At 47.9% G+C, this 20,794-nt stretch overlaps 1 protein-coding gene across 2 annotated transcripts in view; it reads right to left on the bottom strand.

The window, feature by feature from the left end:
* The window catches only part of Ttc28 (tetratricopeptide repeat domain 28), a 483,898-nt gene that overhangs the window by 63,253 nt on the left and 399,851 nt on the right, over positions 1–20,794 (bottom strand). For both annotated transcript variants that reach the window (XM_085680896.2, XM_048450757.3), the window contains 4 exons: positions 6,709–8,050; positions 5,036–5,559; positions 1,901–2,010; positions 268–397 (listed from right to left, as the gene is read on the bottom strand). In XM_085680896.2, coding sequence (XP_085537022.1) covers positions 268–397; positions 1,901–2,010; positions 5,036–5,559; positions 6,709–8,050 — 2,106 coding nt within the window. The remainder of the gene's footprint in view (positions 1–267; positions 398–1,900; positions 2,011–5,035; positions 5,560–6,708; positions 8,051–20,794) is intronic.

The raw sequence follows: 20,794 nt of genomic DNA, 5'->3' as shown, positions 1-20,794 counted from the left end.
TGTTCTGCTTTCTCACTATCTGAATTGCTCTCCGGTCATTAAGCCAGTTGTATCACACTGAGCTCATCAATCTACGTCCATGACAGCCCATGAGACAAGCTAAGTGTGCATTCACTGATGTCACCAGGAGTTCACTGGCATTTGCATCCACTGCTTTGCCAATCTTGGCCGAATAAACAAATGAGTAGCCAATCATTCCTTTCCTCACTGAACAATGCGGACACAGGCTTGTATGCACACGCACATACACACAGCGGCTGCTCTCACCTAAGCTGACCAGCACCCGCTGCAAGGCCTGGTAGGATGATGTCTGCAGGTCGAAGAGGGAGAGCTTGTAGTCTGTGCTCAGCTGTGCCTCATGCCGGATCGTTTCAAACAAGGCCGATGCCCTGTAAAGCTGCAGGGATAGAGATTGTCGTTCACTCTCCATAACTGACATCCAGCCATTCATAGATGCAAGACAGCTCTTGCTCATGCCTGAGGGCACAACCTATAAAACGCCTTTTAAAGGGGCTGACTTTTAAAGGGACTGCAAGACTGGTCCTTGTGGACGTGAAGAACTATCCCTCAGCCCCAGCTAACTATAGTTTACATGACCAATCTTGGACATATGAGGGAATTTGAAAGATTAAGACTTAAGTTCTGAAATTTTAAAAATCAATTATCAACACAAACAAGAGCTTGTTTTCATTAATACAACGAAAAGCCTCTACTTCTGTCACCAGACAAGTATGATTCTCCCCCTCAGGCCTTGAGTACACTGGAGACAGACCAGGCTGGGCAATGAGACTGTAGGTCTCACAGATCCTAGACATGACTCTCCCGAGACCAGGCTTCGTTTGCCTCCATTGAGCCAGTCTCATTTACATGGAGAGAGAGAGAGAGAGAGAGAGAGAGAGAGAGAGAGAGAGAAAGAAAGAGAGAGGCGCATGCTTGCAACCTTGCTACTCAATACTCAATGGCTGTCACTCAGGCCAGGACACAAAGCCTTAGTTTCTTTTGTTGATAAAGCTGTCGTCCACCTTCCTAGAGGATTCTGAGTCAGGAAGTAGAAGAAGCACTTTCAAAACTGGAAACTGCTGCATTAACAGAAACTTTTATTCTTATATGTAGGAAATGACAGAATTAATCCTTTATATTGTCTTTAATCCTTTTTTAAAAAGTATTTTTAATTTTTGTTGGTGTGTGTGGGCACCCACTTGCACACATGTCTGCAGGTGTTTGTGGAGGTCAGAAGAGGGTGTTGGGGTCCCTGGAGCTGGAGTTACAGGCAGCTGTGAGCTGCCTGATGGGGGTGTTGGGAACTGAACTCAAATTGTCTGCAAGAGCAGCAAATGCTCTTTCATGAAGAGCCATTTATCCAGCCCCGACCTCTCACCCTTCTAAGCACAGAGCTCAGTCAGCACCTAGCGTCCCAGCATGTGCCCAGGCTGCATCTTTGGAAAGAGCCTCACTCTGCTCACAGAGGAATCCCCTTTGCCTGGCACACGACTCACAGTATCCACTCAGATGGCCAGCATGACAATAGAGTATCTTCAGTCACCTCCACACATGGGGCCACAGGGACTTACTACCCTCTACCCTAACTGGAGACCTGCAAGGTCATTAAACCCAATAGTAATGTGTCCTGATCTTACCCCTCTGTGGAAGAATGAGGTTTTATGTTAAACACTAACCACTAACCAGCGCCCAGCACAAGAATCCAAGAAAGCATTTTAATCTGCTCCATGGGTGGCTGGGGGTCTTGGCAGCTGCAAGGACTCAGCTCTCAGGCTGGGAATCTCCTACATCAGCAGAAGAGACCAGCACCTCTGAGAACACCATGGCAGCTAAGGCTGCAAAGTACTTGCTGAGGCAACCATCGTGGGTACTTTGGATCCTGGGCTGGAGCTCTGCGTACCTGGTGCTGAGCTTCCTCCAGGTTTCCACTCGCCCAAAGGGAGAGACCAAGACCATGGCGAATTTTTGCCTCATCTTCTCTTCGGCCCAATTGTTCTGCTAACCTTAAACCTGAAAACAGACAAGGAAACATAAGGAGATGGACTGACTGGATGCTCTTCTGGAGCAGGTAATGTTAACAGAATGGCTGTAGGAAATACAGGACTAGGGCCAAACCATCCCAGGGAGAGGACTCTCCCAATGTGACAGCAAGCAAAGAGATGCCACAGCAGGAGCCCAGGTGATAGCTGTAGGGCAGGTAGAAACAGGGAAACCAATGGGTCCTGACCAGCGGCCCTCACAGATGCAAAACGCTGAGCTTTGCAAATGAAAACTCCTGGTTGATACATTTATGTCCTTGGATTCTCAGCTGGCCTGGGAAAAGCTTCTGATGGATACAGAGGCTAAGAACACACGGCTTCCTATCTCACCTGCAACACCCAGCCAACGTGGATGAAGAGACTCATGAGGGTCTCTTGAAAGTGGAGTGGTGTGCGTTGAACTCTGCTCCTGCTACTGAAGCTGTTGACATGCTCTGCGTCCTGTCCATTCCTCCCTTAAGCCTGAGACTGTGGTGTGTCTCAGTGGGGTTGCAAAGCAAGCACCATTATGAGCCAGAAGGCTTAAATGACTGTCCTTGTTTTAATGGTCTTCACATATGCACCTGCAGTGTGGGTCATTTACAGCAAGCTTGCGGATTTCAGGACACCAGCCACCTCCAGGGCTTTGTGGGGCAAAATCTGCCAGTAACAGTTTATTGCTTTGGTCACTATACCCTCTTAGTGTCATTTTGCCTGCATTCCAGTGATCTCTGCACAGAGCAGGGGCCTCTGTAGAAAACACTGTACGGCTCCTACAGCTCCACTGCACACACAAGCCAGGGCTCCCCGCTCATCTAAGTCAGGGCAGGAAGCCAGCGCCGAGCACTCTGGGCCTGTGTGGTCCTGAGTCAGCTGAGTGGCTGCTGTGAATAGTGATGCTCAGGGTCAGCCTCCTAACCCATGGTATATTTCAAAACACATGATTCAAAGAGCTCAGAAACAGTATTCTGAATTTAAATCATGTCAGTGGGCAACAGAAGAATTTGTAAATAATTCACATGAAAGACAATGGTTCTTAGGAGAACCAAGACGGCTCTGGTTGTTCTAACCTTCAAAGGCCTGCCACACTGACCCTTCAGTGCAGATGTCTGGCAAGTCCTTGGGTCTGAGAAGTATGGTCCTTTTGGCAACTCCATTAGAAGACGAATTCTGTGAGAGAGGGACTTTGCCAGGTTCCTGCTGTGTTCCCAGTGAGGAGGGTGTCTACATGGCACTTGGCAGATGCACTGGAGCTGCCTCCTGGGAGCCTGACCACCCTACTCTACTCAGGGCTAGCGTGTCTGCAACGTGACAAAGCCCCAGGCAGTCACTGGATGGAACCTACTTCCTTTTCTAGTTTCCAGATGGAGAAAGAGCTGAAGGAAAGTGGTGGTGTTAGCCCGTCTCATGCCATATCAGTTGGGGTCTTCTGGACTCAGACTCACACAGGATTCCATTGCACAGGGCAGGCAGGGAATGCTGGTCCACAGCTCCACTCAAAGCTGGGGTGACTTCCAGTACAACTGCCTCTGGGGAAAGAGGCTGCGGTACTTCCTGCCTGGCACCTGAAGAGCGCCTTAGGTGCTTGCACCCTGAGCCTGTTCAGAGCGCGTTAGAGACACCTGGTCAGGAGCACGTGGAGCTCTCGGCTACAGGCCTTCTCCACCAAGCAAACACTGTGGGGAGTTTTTAGATCTCTAGAAGACTTATCACAAGAAACAACAGAAATGAACTGCAGCATGGGATTATGGGACAATGGCCCGGACAAAGCAGCTGCTACATGGAAGCAGTATTTCAGGAGGGAATAAACAATAAAATAGTTGTTGCAGATGCTAGATGCTGAGTCACAAACCACACCTAGGTGACTGGACTGTTACAGTACTTGAATTTAAGCAAAGCTAGGGGCCCATTTCTATACATACAAAGCCCCACATAGACAGCAGGAGCCATACAGGGGTAGGACAGTGGTTCCAGCTCCAGGACTTCTCCACTGCAGGTCTGCACAGATCCCAATGCCAGCCTCTAGGCATTCTCCACTCAGCTTCCTGCTTCCTACTCTAAGGACTTCCCCCAGGGCTGGGAAACAACAGGGTCTAGCTTCCCGAACCCTGTAGTTTCTGTGAGGTCAGAAACAACTCCAGACAGTGGTTGAGTCTGCTCTGCAATGAACCAATCAGGGTAAAATCACCAACTTCTCTGAGCCTTGGTGAAGTAGCTACAAAAATGGACATAAACAAACGGTCCTTGGGCTGTGCGTTACAGCTAATGGCAATAGATCTGCCTTGTGTGGGAACTGAGCGAACATGCGCTTGGTTCTCACCACTGTCAAGGAAAGATTTTTTTAAAAAATCTGAGAATTGCTCTGAGAACTAAAGTCTGGTCGAAGGGACTAAAGGCGGAAGTCCTTACAAAGATGTTTCTGCTTGAAACCTGGAGTCCTTCACTAGTGGGTGGCAACCTTCCCGCACTCCCCCACACTTAGAGACCCTTTGCCCCTCTGAGAGCTTCAAGAATGGAGGAGAAAGGCAATGCCTTTGCTGTGAGACTTTGGTTCACGTAGGAAGGACATGAGTGAGGTCCCACTGATCTGTGCTTGCAGTGGAGGAGCAAGGTGCCCAATTTCCAGTTTTGCTCCTTGACATCAGTCTGTGCACTGTTAGAGAAAACACTGTATCTGAGCTAACTGGAAGCCATGATGCTCCTAGAAGGTCACCAGGGTTTGGGGCAGTTGGACATGTTTCTGAAGTAGACCCTCATGATTTTATACCCCAGGTCTTAAGAATCCAATTGATAAGGATGTGACATGTGCTCTAACAAGCAAAGAGTACCAGCTGTTTGGGCAGCAGGCTAGGGGCAGTACCAGAACAGAGGGAGGGGGCAGCTGGAGTTGAGAGAGCTGGGGTAAGGCAAGGAAACACCTTGAAACTATTAAGGGGAACCTGGTGGGGATGACATGGCCTGGGAGCCCCTCACTCAGTAGAGGTGACGCAGTCTCCCCCTTAGAGCCTTTTGCCTACCTTCCTGCAAGTACATGACTGCCTGGGAGTAGTTCTGCAAGGCGTGGTGCGTCCTTCCCAGGCTGCTATAGGACACTGTCTTGGCCACCAGGTCGTTCATCTGTGCTGCAATGCTCAGGTGCTGCTCTTGATAGACCACGGCCCTCTCGAAGGTGCCCAGGGATTCATAGGTCAGACCCAGGTTCCCATAGGCTCGACCCTGGCATGTGGGGTTGTCGGTCTCCTCTGCAATTTGCAGATCGAGCTGGTGATATTGCAGGGCTGTGTCGTACTCCCCCATCTGCTGGTAGACACCCCCCAGTCCGCAGGCCGCGTCACTCTCCAGGGCTCGGTCCTTCATGTCCCTGGCAATGTTCAGCTGGCGTTCAAGGCAGGAAATGGCTTGTTCGTAATTCCCTAATTGGCTGTGGAGACTTCCCAGCTCTCCATAGGCCTGAGCCTTATTGGAGGCCTCCCCGAGCTCATGGGCCACCACAAGCCTCTTCTCAAAGCACACAAGGGCCTGCTGCAAGCTCCCTGTAGCCCTGTGGGGATGCAGACAGAAAAGCCATGAGATCATTCCATGCAGGTGCAGACATGCTAAAGCCCTTGAGAAAATGAAAAGCATTCATCACTGTCACTTACTATAGACACTCTAAACGCCTTCTCTAGCTAAAATCTATCATGTGCCCTTAGAGTGAGATACAGAGGAATTTCATAATCTGGAAAGCGATTCAAAAGTCATCCCTTAGTGACCTTCCCAAGAGCTTGCAGTTCAGTGGGATGCGCACCCCCGAGGAAACATAAAATATATTAATAGGCACAATGATAGCAAGGTCTGGGACTCGGGTCTCCCACACCCACTGCTGCTTAGATGGGGGCTTTTGAAATCACTTTCCGGGAGCTGTAAACCGCTCAGCCCGAGTCTCTGGGAGCAGTCTGTGAGGACGATTTAGTCTGACCTCTTCCTCCACTCCAGGAGCCCTGATCCCCGCTCCCCAGGAAGACCTTGACTATCCACATAGGCACCTTCTTGGGTTTCCCCCCTTGGAGGGGAGCATCCCTTGGCCAACAGAGCTTTTCTTTGTGCTGCTCAGAGACAATATGATCATGAGCAGGAAGAGTATGGCTTTTGGTGGCAGATGGATTTCATCTGACTAAGCCTCAGTGTCCCCTGTTCCCGTACCAGACGGATGTGTATTTAGTACAGCATTGGGATACTGTGAGGACAGCTATGCAAGTGCCCAACATGGGTGAGGCTTGATGCACAGGACCATTTTCCTGTCCCTCTGTTACCAGATGGGGTTGAGTCATTGGTGGCTACGGAATGCTGTGCTAATAAACACATTGTAAACTGTGGAGGCATTCACAGAGGTCAGCTAAGCAAATCTGTCCATCTTCCTTCCATATGAACTCTTGTATCATGATCACTGTGTACTAAATGTGAAGTCTGAGCCCTGGGTTTGACTCTCAGGAGGTCCTTTGAGGCTGTGTAACCTCAGGTACTACTAGCCCACCCTCTCTGGGCTAGTGTTTCTTCATACGCGACAGTAATATCACCCACTTAGCTCAATGAAATGCTGAAAAGTCAAACGAGAGGTGTGGAAACAAGCTGCTCTGTATCTGGCAGCTGCCCTTCCTGCACGGCTCCTCTCCTTGTGATTGTATTTAACTCCATTCCCTGTCCGTGTTACCTGTGCCCATTGCCTAGACCCCGGTAGGCCTTGGCTTGGTCTTGCATGCGGTTCAGACTCTGAGCGACAGACAGGTACTGCTCATAGTACTTGATGGCTTCCTCGTAGTCTCCCAGGGCCTCGTAGCAGTCCCCCAGGTTGCCGTAAGCCCGACCCCTGTCCAGCACAGACTCATTGCCACTGAGCTGCTGCAGCATGGCCAGCTGTTGCTCGAAGTAGCCAATGGCATCCTCCATCACGTTCATATTCATCTTTGTGATGCCCATGTTGCCATAGACCTGGGCTTCCAGACTCGGCTCTTTCAGCTTCCGTCCCAGTTCCAGTTGTTCCTGGTAACACTTGAATGCCATTGTATATTTTCCCAGGGCCATGTAGACAGCTGCCAGGTGCCCATGAGCCCGGCACTCCCCTGGCAAGTCACTCAGTTCCTGATAGACCTCCAGCTCCTGTGTGTGATAACCCAGGGCCTTGTCGTACTTCTGGATCATTCGGTACGCGGTACCCAGGGCTGCGTAGGCACTGGCCTCCAGCCTTCTATCTTTCACATGGTGAGCTAAGCCCAACTGCTGCTCGTAGAACTTTATTGCACCGTTTACATCCTTTTTACAGACAAATATATCACCCAGGTTTCCTAGGGCTCGAAACTTAGCCTGGGAATTATCCAGGGACTGAGCTAGGGACAGAAGGTATTTCTGACACTCCTCGGCTTTAGCAAAATTCAGCAGTGCCTTGAAGGCCAGGCCCAAGTTACAGTAGGCTTTCGCTTGGCTCAGTTTGTCATGAAGGTCTTTGGCCAGGGCCAGGTCCTGCTCATAGTACTTTACAGCCTCCTGGTAGTTTCCAAGGCAGTAGTGGGCATAGCCGAGGTTGTGGCAGACCTTTCCTTCTCCCTCCATGTCTTGGAGGTCAGGAGCGAGGCGGAGGTACTGCTCATAGTAGGGTGCAGCCTGGACATACTCTCCTCTCGAGCAATGGAAATTCCCCAGGTTGCTTAGTGCCCGGGCCTCACTCTGGATGTCTCGGAGCTCCCGGGCAATGTTCAAGTGGTTCTGGTAATGTTGTAGGGCCCGGTCATGGGCTCCCAGGGCCTGGTAGGCAACAGCCAGATTTCCATGAGTTGAAGCCTGAGAGGCACGGTCGTTCACCTCCATGGAGATCTGCAGCTCCTGACGGTGGTACTTGACAGCCTGGTCGTACATGCCCAGGGCATTGTAGGCATTGCCCATGTTCCCGTAGGCGCGGCCCTGGGCTGCATAGTCGCTCAGCTCTTGGGCAATGCACAGGTGGCTTTTGTGGAGCTTCAGGGCTGTGTCATAATCGCCTTTCATCTGGTGGATGATCCCTGGAACAAAGGGGAAGGAAACAGAAGTTAGGCAAAGTGTGATTAGGCAAAGTGGATCCTGAGCCAAAGGCTTTAGACTGAAGGTGGGGCCAAACACTCGTCAATAACGCAGGGGGGTGGATTCCCATGTTTCAAGTCACCAGGAAAACCCAACAGATTTGATGACAAAAAATGAGAATATTTTACAAATAAACACACAAAATTAAAGGGCAAACACAACACGCTAGAGAATATGTGAGACATATACAAAAAACTGTAACAGCTGCTGTGAAAAATTGTAAAATTCAGTTTAGCTGAAAAAGAAAAATCAAGATTTCAATTCATTAGAATAAGCAAAGAATGATAAATGTCAACAGACAAGCAAAGAAACACAGAGAGGAATAGGGGCACTAGTTTCCTTTAATAATCAAAGAAATGCAAAAATGAACCAATCCAGTAGAACCACTTTACCTCCACTAAATTGGCAAATAAAAACTATAAGCACCCCTATTACAGATGATGCTGCCCTGAAACTGGTGACCATACCAACTGCTGGGCATAAAAGAGAGCACGGACTATAAGAGCATGTGATACACAAGTGGACAGGGTTCTGCTCTGCAGCCTGTGCTGCACAGACAAGCGGCTGTGTGTGCACAAGAGGAGTCAAAGCTCCGATCCCATCAGACAAGTGACACTTCTGGAGCTGTGGTCAGCCATGGAGCTGGAGATGTCACCAGCTTGCTCTCTGGAAGGGGCACAGCTTTCAGACCCTGGCAAAGTTAAAGACACCAAACTTCCCAGGAAGAAATGACCATTTAGCGTGGTGGGTCTTTAATGATGGAAACTTGGAGACGTTGCCGTTAAAGATTTCCTTTTAGCCTGTCCTCTTGAGCTTCCTTCAGGCTTCATGGTTTCAAGCATCCTGGGATAAAATGAATCATTCACTACCTTTCTTCTTTCTACAAATGAATCTACCCAGTCAAGAATCACTGTGCTTGAGAGAAAGTCCTGCCTGACCCTGCTCTACCCCTTCTTCCCAGGGACACCCTTGTACTCAGCAACCCGTGCACGGCATTTGGATTCTCCTGCAGCGATTGTGCAGAAGTCTTTATGATCGCTTGCTGGTGGGAAACAAGAGGAAGAAGAAAGAGAGAAAGGCCTTCAGAGAAGGCTGCCTAGGGCAGCGTGCCTTCATGTGCCTTTTGCCATCTACCAACAACAAGGCCTTGCTGTGACTTCTGCCCTCCTACACAGCCAGTTGCACCGTTTCCCAGGAACCTGGCCAAGATCAGGAAAACATCCTATTATAAAAATCGCATGTAGTTTTAGACAAAACCAAAAGTCCTGTTTAAGAGCACACCTCCACCCCATTCCATCGATGGACTTGGAGACAGACATATAACGTATTTGAGCCTTCACCTGTTTTTGTTTCTAAAATCGAAAGTCTCCCCCCACTTCTAAAATCAATAAAGTCAGATAATAATCATTTTAGAGACATGGAATGAGAGCTTGCCATAGTGGCACATGCTTGCAATCCCAGCACCCAAGAGGCATAGTTTAGGGTTGTGAGTTCAAGGTCAGCCTGGACAACATACTGTATCAAAAACATACAAAGAAATAAGCAACACATATGTATCATGCCTTGTGAATAACACCTAAGGTAGTTTGGCCAGTGAACAAAGCCACAGAAGGGGAGTCTGTTTCTCTTACTCTGGCCCAAAGATCTAGGTAGTAAGTAGGAAACAGTCAGGATGATAATGGCTGTCCAGGGTTGCAGTGATTTGGGAAGGAAGCTGCCTGCTGGTCATGGCAAACCGATCTGGTCTCCAGCCAGCTGCTGCTGCTTCCTTATCTTCCACAAGTTCACAAAAATCCAGAGGAGGGCTTCCAAAATTATAGCTTCCACACCCAGACAAGGGCAGTGAGGCTGGCCAAGCTGAGCTGGCCTCTCCCTCTGCTGTGTCCCCCACTGCAGGTTCCAGCTGCTGCCAGCCTGGGGCATTCTGTAGGGACAGCGTGCTCTCTTGGCAGCTGTTCTCTTTGTTGAAGCAACATAAAGGCAGCCAAGAGCTGTCAGTGAATGACTGTACACGCAGAGGGTGATCTGTGGTTGCTCCTGCCCTTCCGGGTGTCACTCAGATGAAGATTTACAGAGGCCCTGTCAGCAGGGTGCTCTAGGTGACAATGGGCCTCAGGGAGGGAATTAAAGGAAGATTAGTGGGGCAGAAGAGTCAGCCTCACAAAGCTGAGCCCTCACCAGGTATGTGGTGAGAAGACACGCGGTTATGAATGTACATGTGGCCACATGGCCATGCTGGGTCTCCACATGTGGGTTACCTGCAGAATAATAATGTCTACCTCAAAGGTTATGGTAAGGACCATGGTGGCATGTTCAGCGCACTCTGTGGAGGCCTAGGTGGGCGAGTAGGGCAGACCAGACAGAAAATATTTCCACTAAAATGATACCAATTACAGCTGAGCAGTAAATTCTGGCAGGCTCTCCTTTGAGCTTCTGGAAGCAGAGCCTGGTTTTTTACACACAGTGGGCCCTACTTCGTATTGATTGCCATTAGGGCCCAGCCCAAGTTAGGCTGTTGGAGCCCACTTGGCTCTTTCCTCTGCTTTTAAGCTGAGAATCCAGCTGTCCTCATAGGAAACACGGGGTCTGGGAAACAGGAAAGACACCTCCCCACTCCAGGCTTACTTTGTGAAGGTTGTGAGGAAGTCTCAGGGAGAACAGGGGAGTTATCAGCAGAATTCATTCCCAGTCCCCTTAGCTGTACCAGACCCTGTGCTTCCAAAGAAAGTATGGCATGGTACAGCAGACAGGCTGGGTAAGGTTCTCAGTGGGGCGTATATGGAACTATTGAGAGACGAAGCAGCTCAGTGTCCCAGCTGTGTTTTCACTTATCCTAGGTGTGTGTGGGGGGCATGGAGTCTTTATGCAAATAGAGGAGACAAGATGAGGAAATTCAGGCCATCAGCATGCAGGGTCATTACACTATTTCCCTAACAGTTACATAACAAAGCTAGGCAGACAAGTTGGCACTGTGTACTCTGTGGAGCCCCCTTTGGATCAGGAGACTCTTCCGTGCAATAAGGCCTGATACAGGTCTAAGCACATTTTTCCATCTTGGGGACCTCAGTACAGGAAGCGATCAACTGGTCACTGGACTCTCTAGATACCAGGTCTCATCCCTACCTGAGGTACAAGGACATTGTGTGCAGATTGAGATAACAGTACTATATCCTGTGTTAATTCATGGTTATGACCTTTATACTTATATACCTATACTTTATACTTTATACTTTATACCTATACTTTATACTTTATACCTATATACCTCCCAGTCTAGGCTGGGAGGGGATGTGGGGTGTTACACTTGCTCTTTCTGACCCTTCCAAGCACCAGCTGTGGCCCAGAGACCCTTTCCTATCAGCTTGAGATTCCTGGATCTTTCTTCCAAGTTTTCACTTATATTCGTTCTACATGGTTTTGAAAATATCTCGAAGTTTGGGGTGGGTAGGTAGGGACAGGCCTAGTAAACAGATGGCTAAAACCAAATGCATGAGAACAGTGTAGATAAGTCTCTATTATTTTTGCCAAAGTTGAACAGTAAAATATATTTTCAAATGGGAAATAACTTCAGAAATCACCCACCATATGGCTTTATCAGTTGCAAGTGTCTTACAAGGAGGCAGGCTTTTCCAGGGGCTGCCTCTGCCTGATTCAGAAATGCCTCAAAACAACCTGAAGCCAATGTGTGGAGGACTTGGGTCCCAGTTGGTGGTACTGTTGAGCGAGGTTGGATCACTGGTGTGTTAGTCTCATCAGTGGATTAATACACTACCAAGTTCATACCTAAAGGGAAATACTGAGGACAGGCCTGTGAAGCAGATACCTTGTCCTGGATCCTTCCTGTCTGTGCTCACCGAGAGGTGAGCAGATGTGTTCCGGCATGCACTCCTGCTGCTGTGGCATTCTGTCCCTCCCACAAGCCCTCCGTGGACTATCAGTGGTCAGGTGAGGGAAACCTTGCACACCCTCCACTGACTTCCCACAAGCACACTCTGTTGGAAGCACATGTCTTCTGACATAAGCTTAAGAAAATAGATTACATGCTCTGTGGTCCCCTCCTGACACTGTCCCTAAGTCAAGAGCTGTGTAAACAGTGACAAGAAGCCACCCTAAAGCCCATATATATTCCATGGGCTTTGTACACAGTCCCACTTCCTACTTCCCTTTGGGTAATCAGAGACACAGGCTGTAGGCGAATTGCTCAAACATCCCCTGGGCCTCTGTGGTTGTAAATCTCAGCCCAAGGGAAAGATTAATTGTATTATGAAGTAGAAGAAATAGCAATTAAACCTATGACAAGGGGGTGGCTGGGAAGGTATGCTCCACAATGATGATGAAGTAGGAGGAGTCAGGCGCTGTCATCCCTAACAGTCTGGGCTAGACGGATGCTGTGAGAGCATCTGATGGGAAGCAGGCCCACTGTTAGTCACTGCTGGAGAAAACAAAGCATGCTTGGGTGTCGGGCGACTCCTAAGGGGGACGCCTCTGAGCAGCCGTGCAGGGAGTGGGTCTCAAGGCTCAGGGTGGAACTACTGTGACACTGAGATACCTGTTCTGTCGCCCTGGGCTGAGTCTCTCTGCACTCTTAGACTTGCAAAGAATGAGCCACTTAAAGTGACTTTTACCACCTCCAGGCCAGATGTCCCTGCTGGTGCTCCAGGACTATGCCAGCCTGCAGGCAGCCTCGCATGCCCTTCCAATCTGTCCTGTTCATCTTTTCTGCATTGATAAGACAATCTACAATCAGGCAAGGGAATCCACTGCATGTTTGTCAGGCTCAGCCTACCCTTGAACTATCAATTCCACACACCACATCCTACCACCGGAATAAGGTAAGAGGCCAGTTCTGAAGGAACGGCAGCGTTCTGAAGGAAGTCGTGGGTCCTGGAATTGCAAGACCCCTTCTATGGCTCTGCTGCTTCATTGCACATGTACCTGGGCCAGCTACTCCCCTCCTGGCCTCAGGTCTCCCCATCTTGAAGACTATCATAATGAAATTAAATTGAAAACACCAGTATGGTGCGCCACCTTCTAGGAAGGGCTGTTATCAGACATTGTCAACCAACAGTCCTCAAAGATCTGCCTCCCTCTGGGATTATTTATAAAACGTAATTCAGTATCACTCTTCGACGCAACCATGTTTCCAACAATGGAACTTGACATCATCATACATAAGGATACAAAGTTTGTCTCTGAGAGCACCACAGCCTAACTGTGTGTGATGTGAAAACAGGTTGTTTCCTATTGGACAGTGTGTGCAGTGGATGGAGAAGAAAGAAATCTCCTGCCAGGTGTTTTTGGTAGTGAGAACAGTGGCAGGCTATGGGGCCAGTGATTCAAACCAGCCACTGCTACAGCTTGGGTATGATTTGAAGGTCCCCCCAAGGTTGTCAGTGCTGAGATCTGAGTGTTACTGTGTGAAGTCTGAAGCTGGTGAGAACAAGCAAGGCATCAGAGTGCCCTCATGATTGAATTCTAATCACTGCCAAAGGGAAGAAACACTAGACAGAAACACAGCTATGCTCCCACAACTTTGCCAACAAAAGCCTCATTGTGCACCTGGGGACTTTTCCTCTTGCAATGCAGCCCATCTGTGCTAGTGTGCTATAGGCTGAAGAAAATGGAAACTCTAACCTGCATAGTAGCGGAGCAGCGTAGCCAGGGTGCTGCTGCTCTGGAGAGCTCCCTCTGGAAGCTGTAATGAACAGTTTGAAAAACACCTTCTCTAGAGATGCTGCTGCGGCCCAGTTGAAACTCTTCAGTCACTACAGCTGGTTAACTGGAAGCCTCTGGGCTGTCATCCAGTAATTAGAGCAAAGGTCCAAGAAACCGGAAACCTTCCTTTTCAACTCCGGCTTTGTCAGTGACCATCCCCATTGTGAGATGCAATTCATCATGAAGATAAATTAAGAACTGGGATGTGACTTAGTGACAGAGCACTCTCCTAGCGGGCTCAGAGCTCTAGATTCTACTCCCCCCAAAAGAGAAAAGATATGAACCTATGGCCTGTCTTTCAGTTTCATTATTAATAATAAAGAAACACTTTTAAAAGTATGTAAAATAATATTGTATTTATTTATTGTGCATGTGTGGCAGCACACTTACAGAGGTCAGGGGATAACTCAGAGGAGTTGGTTCTCTCTTCCCACCAAGTGGGTTCTGGGGATCAAGCTCAGGTCATCAGGCTTTGCTAGCGTCTGCCCAGGGTAATGCTAACTTAAAACAATGATGGGGGTGAGAATAGCTACAACAATATCAGCATTCCTCTTTCATGGTCTCAGTGATGCTAGGACACCAGGACCAGTAGGTGTGAACGTCATATACACAGTTTCACTTCGAATTGCTCTTCTCAGCATTAGACCCCAAACTCTGCATAACACATCTTCCCAGATACACTTCAAAACCTCTGCAACCCAGCTTCTACAAAAACCTGCTGGACTGTAGACTTCAGTTGCCTCTAAGCTTTAGAGTATTGCCCATTTCCAAAGTCCTTGCCCTCGCCCCCCAACATCTTATTTCATTGTAGGGTAAGGGAGTATGGCTGGCCTAGCACTCAAACCACTCACAGAAGCAATGATAGATGTGAGGCTTGAACCACTGCCCTGGGTCACTCTGCCCTGTCAGAGTCTATGGCAGTAGCAACTGCAGAATCCAGTCATGCTATCTGGGTGAGCAGCAATGTTGCTCCTTTAGCAGAGAAAAGATGAGGATGGCAGGGCCTTCCCAGACCAGAGAAATAGGAAAGAGGAAGAATGGAAGAACAGGATGCCACATCAAACTGACTTCACTTCGTAAATTCAGTTTCCAAGATGAATGAGTTTCCTAGCAAGGCTGAGAGCAGATCATGGGACCCGCTGCCTTGTAGCCGCGGATCTGAAAAGCTTCATTTTAAAATTCCAGTTGTATTGAGAGTTCAAACTCTGAGTGAGTGAAGTCCTAGCCAGTCTGGTGTAATGACATCAAGACAGGTGACTCCTGCATTCTGCTCATTTGCTCTATTTGTATGCAGGCTTCTTCTCAGGGCAACATCAAAAACGTGGAAAGGACTAAAGGGGACTGAACTGTCAGTTTCCCCTTTGTTGTTTGATTGAGAGGACTGGGAGGCCCCTAGATGGGCTCTTTCGTGCCCATTGCAAAGGTGCTGGTTTCCTCAAAAACTCATTTTGGGTTGGAAACTCAGAGCTCATGCTGAAACAGGACTGTTCCAAACTGGCTCTCAACATGTCACAACCTAGAATATTGGTAGAGGATGGATTTCTCTATCTGTCAGTCTGTCCTGCCAGGTCTAGAGATCCACCGTCTGCATCCAGCAACCAGTTTTTCCATAAACATGGATGTCAAGGTGCTATCCACCCCTGTCTGACTGAGATGGCAGTGATGGAGAACAGGAGGCCATTCTACTCAAGATCCCTCTGTTGCTGAGGCTTTCTTTCACTCTTTTAGTCATATTTATTGAGACAGTATAGTAGACTCAAAGATGAATGCACGTTTACAATTACAAAAGTATTACTTTTGGTAAGTAGCAAAGGCTCTTAGTCAATATTCATTTTCTTCATCATCATCACTATTACCATCCCCACCACCACCATCCCCACCACCACCATCATCATCCCCACCACCACCATCATCATCCCCACCACCACCACCATCATCCCCACCACCACCATCATCCCCACCACCACCACCATCATCCCCACCACCACCATCATCATCCCCACCACCACCATCATCACCATCATCCCCACCACCATCACCACCTTCATCACTATCACCACCACCATCATCCCCACCACCACCATCATCACCATCATCCCCACCACCATCACCACCTTCATCACTATCACCATCATCATCATCCCCACCACCACCATCAGTCATTGTCATCATCATCATCATCATCAACAGCAGCAGCAGCAGCAGCAGCAGCATCAAACACAAGGCCTCATTCACGCTAGACCTTTGAGGCCTACCCCAAGCCTCTAACACTCAGTTTTTATTTCTTCCCTCTTCCTAGCTGTCTTTGCTAGAATGGCTAAAAAGCTAAGCATTCATTTCCCAGCGTCCCTTATAGCCAAGGCTTGTTAAATGGTACTACTGTCACCAGTGAAACAAAGGCATAAGTCTTTTGGGGTCTCAAAGGTTTTGATTTCTGACACAATGCAACAGAAGCAGTTTCCTTCCACCAATATGAATGATATAGTATGTGGAGCATTACAGCCACTCTTGACTATATGGTCAACATGATTAGAATGGGGAAAAAAGGAAGCACATCTTTACTTAATCTGTTGTACACAAGGACTAGATGTATGACTATAAACCCAATGCTTGGGAGGCAGAGGCAGGGGAATCAGGAATTCAAGTCAGTCAGTCTGTCTGCCTATCATCTATCTACCTATCTATTCATCCACCACCCATCCATCCACCACCCATCCATCCATCCATCCATCCATCCATAAGAAAGGCTACATATGTGTGTGGTATATGTTTGCGTGTGTGCAGGAAGGACAAGTGTGTACACATGTGCATGGAGGTCAGAGGTGGAAGGAGTTACAGGACCCTCCTGTCTGACAACAGACACATGCCACCACACCTGATTTTTACATGGGTGATGGGATCCAAATGCGGTCCTCATGCTTTCGCAGCAGGCATGGAACTGACGGAGCCATCTCCCTAGATCTGATACAGTGCATACTGGAGATTGAGATAATCATTGCCAGCATTTAGTGCAGTTCCTCATAGCCCAAGTCTGTTTGGCTTTTTGTTGATGTTGTTTGTTTTACTTTGATGTGGACTGTTTTATTTGGGGTTTAAAATCATATTCTATGTATTGAATTTAAAATGAGGCCAGGTTCTTTAAGGACCACAAAGGCAATCTGATGAGATATCTCTCTGTTCCTTGTCAGTCCAAGGCTGTTTGTGTGGGTGTAAGAAACGAAAAAATTGTTCTTTTTTTTCAGAAATTGTGCATTTCTGAGTAATCAAAGTGGTAGCAAACAGAGCTGTGCGCGGGTCTGGATTTTGGAATAAAATTTATTTTAGCTCAGTAGTTCTGCTAGTATTTCATCTTTCACTACATAACTATAACTGAGCCATTCCCAGAAAGGCTGGGATGGAATCACATGCTCATAACAAGCAGGGCAAGAGGGTCCACTTGAAATGGGTGAAGGGCGAGGATGGACAGCCACCTTTTTTCAGGGCAGGGGACGCAGGACCAAACTTCCCGTGGTGGCACAAGTCGACAACACACAGCAGCCCCTGGCATGAGGGCATGGTGAGAGAAGAGACCAAGCCTGAGCCACCCAGCAGTGCTCACCCTTTGTCTGCATCCCACAGCCCCTGCTGCAGCTCTGTCCATTCTGCCTTCCCTGCAGCCTTCGCTCTTCTGTATCTCACCATCCTCTCCATTACCCTTCCTAGCCACCCAACCCTTCCCACACAAAATTTCCCTTTCCCTTATAAAATGTCCACCTCGAGCAAGCCAGTAAGCAGAGCCGTGGAGCGGCCTCTGCTTCAGTGCTTGTTTCTAGGTTCTGGCCCTGCTTGAGTTCCGGCAGCTTCCCTCTGTGATGGACTGTGACCTGGAATATGAGACGAAATGAACACTTTCTCCCCCCTTGAAAGTTCCACCTCTAGTCCATGTCCTTTAAAAATATTTTTATCTTTGAGATTATAATATAATGATATAATTTCCCCCTTCCCTTTCTTTCTTACAAGTCCTCCCACATATGCCCCTTTGCCCTCCTCCAAATTCATGGCTTCTTTTTTCATTGATTGTTATCACATGCATATATGTATGTGAATACATACATATTCCTAAATATCATCCAATCAATCTGTATGTTACTTTTAAATATGTTTTCAGGAATGATCACTTTGTATTGGATAACAAATTGGTGTACTCTTACCTGGGGAAGACTATTTCTCTCTCTCTCTCTCTCTCTCTCTCTCTCTCTCTCTCTCTCTCTCTCTCTCCTCTCTCTCCCTCCCCCTTAGTTGACTACAGTTCTTTGTGTAGTGTTGCAGCCTCATGGTCTTTCCCCCTTCAACTTTGAGACGTCTATTGTTGTCCTGGTTTAGCTCATGTTTGGGCAGCTCTGTTGGTGAAGCTTTATGAGTGTAACTTCTGATGTTACTGGGAAACGCAAACTCCCTGATCCTCTGGCTCCGACAGCTTTCCCATGCCCTCTTCCTCCATGCTCCCTGAGCCTTCAGTGCAGGAGGTGTTTTGTAGATGTATTTACTGGGACTGGGCTCCAACATGCTGCATTTTGATTGATTGAGGTTTTCTATAATGGAATCCTCCTATTACAAAGAAAAGTTTCCTTGATAAGGAGTGATAACCACATTTATCTGTGGGTATAAGGACAAATATTTAGAATGTGGTTAAGAACGATGTTGGGTTAGTAGAGTGTCAGCTTCAGAATCTTCTCCAAGATCTGTGACATCACCAGCCCGGATAGTTGGCTTGCTTCCCAGTGCCATCTACTTTATATCTTTTTTTAAACTTTAAATGATATTTAACTATGATAAATGTTTTAGTACTTACAATAAAAAGATTTCAAGGGTTCACTGACCTGAGAATCTATTGCATCTTCCTTATTATATAGCAATTTTGACTTATTTTTGTTTTTACCCATTTGATCTTCAATTAAATGGAGTTGTACCTGGACCCAGCAGCTCTCTGTAAACACAGGGCACTGCTTGTGGGCCCAGCAGGGTTTTGCTTGATTCTTCAGGTGCTCAAGCAAGAGCCACATCCCTGTCTCACAGCTCTGGCTCACATGACAGAGTAAAGCAGCCATAGCTCAGGTTCCAGGGTGTAGTGACATCATTTGAATAGCTCCAAGGACTGAGCCATACTCTGTGCCAGGACCTAGCTACAGAAAGGTAAGAACCATCCCTGTGGCATTCCCCGAGCCAGGCTTCAGGGGTTAAGCTGTCACTCTGCCCTTCGGGCAGGAATAAATGAGACAGACTCTTGGGGGAAAGCCCTGAAGTTCCCCATACTGAGAGAATGAATTATAAGCTGGCTCGCCCCACCCACCAAACCTCTCCAAGAGAGCCCACAACATTATCAGCTGTCCTCTGCATCACCAGGGAAGGAGCCACCCTGGAGGAAGAGGCAGTTATGGTGATGGGCTGTTACCCAGATCTTTCCTCCAAGGACCCCACCAGCCTCAGACCTCACTTTCTTTATCTCTACATCACCACTTGCAGGGACATACAGTCATTAATCATTCATCTTCCAGACAGAGAAAGTGGAGCACAAAGATGGGATGACTTAGCTGAAGTCCGACAGCTGGTTACTGTTACTATGGACCTGGGTCTCATCTCACTGCCTTGGGTCAGGGTCTGCCAGGCCTCTAGAGTAGGGAACACCTTATGTGTTAAGTTCAGTTAACTCTGACATAAGCTGCTAAGCAACCTTTAGTGTTTCCCAGTGAACACTCACTGCATTACCACAGTGCACACAGGAGTAAGATTGAACTCATGGCTGCTGCCCCCAGCCTGGAGAGGGCACAGTGACAACCCTGGGTGACAGATGTAGGAATGGTTTCCCCTGTCCCAGCTGTGGGTGAACATTCATAACTCCAAAGCTGCCCAAGGCTTTTCTGAGTCAAAGAAAGAAAGAATAAAGAGCGCTTTTGCACCTTGGGCTTCGGTAACAGGCTTGCATCGGGAGATCTGCATTTCTTTGATGATGGGCCTCGCATCTGCAGCTGATTTTACAGGGCTGCTTTGAGAAAGGATTATCACCAGTCATTAATAAGACACATCAGCTATCCTAACAGTGATTTAAAAAATCATTAATGAAATTTATTCAGTATAAAAATATGTTAGTCACTAATTCAGAAATGCTTCATCCATTAAACGACAAAGGAATTTGGTTGCACAGCTCATTACAAGAGGCTGGGGAAGAGACAAAGGGCGAGTTTTCTCTTACAAGGCATTTGCATAAATTAAGTTGAAAAAAACCTACTCCACTGCGGGCTTTGTGATGCACATCCCCGTGTAAGATCCCGAGAGGATCTGGGAGGGAGAATTAGAAAATGGTGTGCTGCTACGTGCACTACTGCTGACAAACACCCACAAGCACAGAACAGGACACAGACTGTGCTGGTGCAGGGGAGCCTGGAGAGCAGAAGAGAGACAGTGCAGGGGCTGACTGCAGCACCCAGTGGCTTCCAATTAGCTAGAATCTCCAAGTTCCTAGAAACAGCCTCCAACTCTGATGACAGTGCTGGCTGTGTGTGCCATGGGGCGCTAGTGAAGAGCAGTGTGTCCTCCAAGGAGCAGGCAGTTTCTCCTCAAGAAAGCGGTCATAGGACCTGCCATTCTGATGGACCAGTGTCACAAGTGTAACTTTTCAGGGGACTACATAGAACGGACAGGGTCCAGTGAGACTGCAGATTGTTGTCCCATGGTGCCTGAGCTCTGACATCCCCCATTCTCAATGGTTCACTAAGGGCACAGCAGAAATATAAATTGGATTTCAAAGGCTCACTATGAGACTAAGATTGTACAAGTTGTCATACTGATTACATGTTAGAATACTATTTCATATCTAGTTAATAAAATATCATCAGTTTCACTCATTTTTGCCTTTAAAATTTCAACCACTAACAAACAGCTGCTCACGGTCTCCCTCAGTATTGTGAACTGGGGAAAAGGCCACACCCTTCTCC

The sequence above is a fragment of the Myodes glareolus genome, chromosome 2 (genome assembly GCF_982192425.1).
Source record: "Myodes glareolus chromosome 2, mMyoGla1.1, whole genome shotgun sequence".
NCBI classification, from domain to species: Eukaryota; Metazoa; Chordata; class Mammalia; order Rodentia; family Cricetidae; genus Myodes; species Myodes glareolus.
This window is presented reverse-complemented; position numbering and strand designations above follow the sequence as displayed.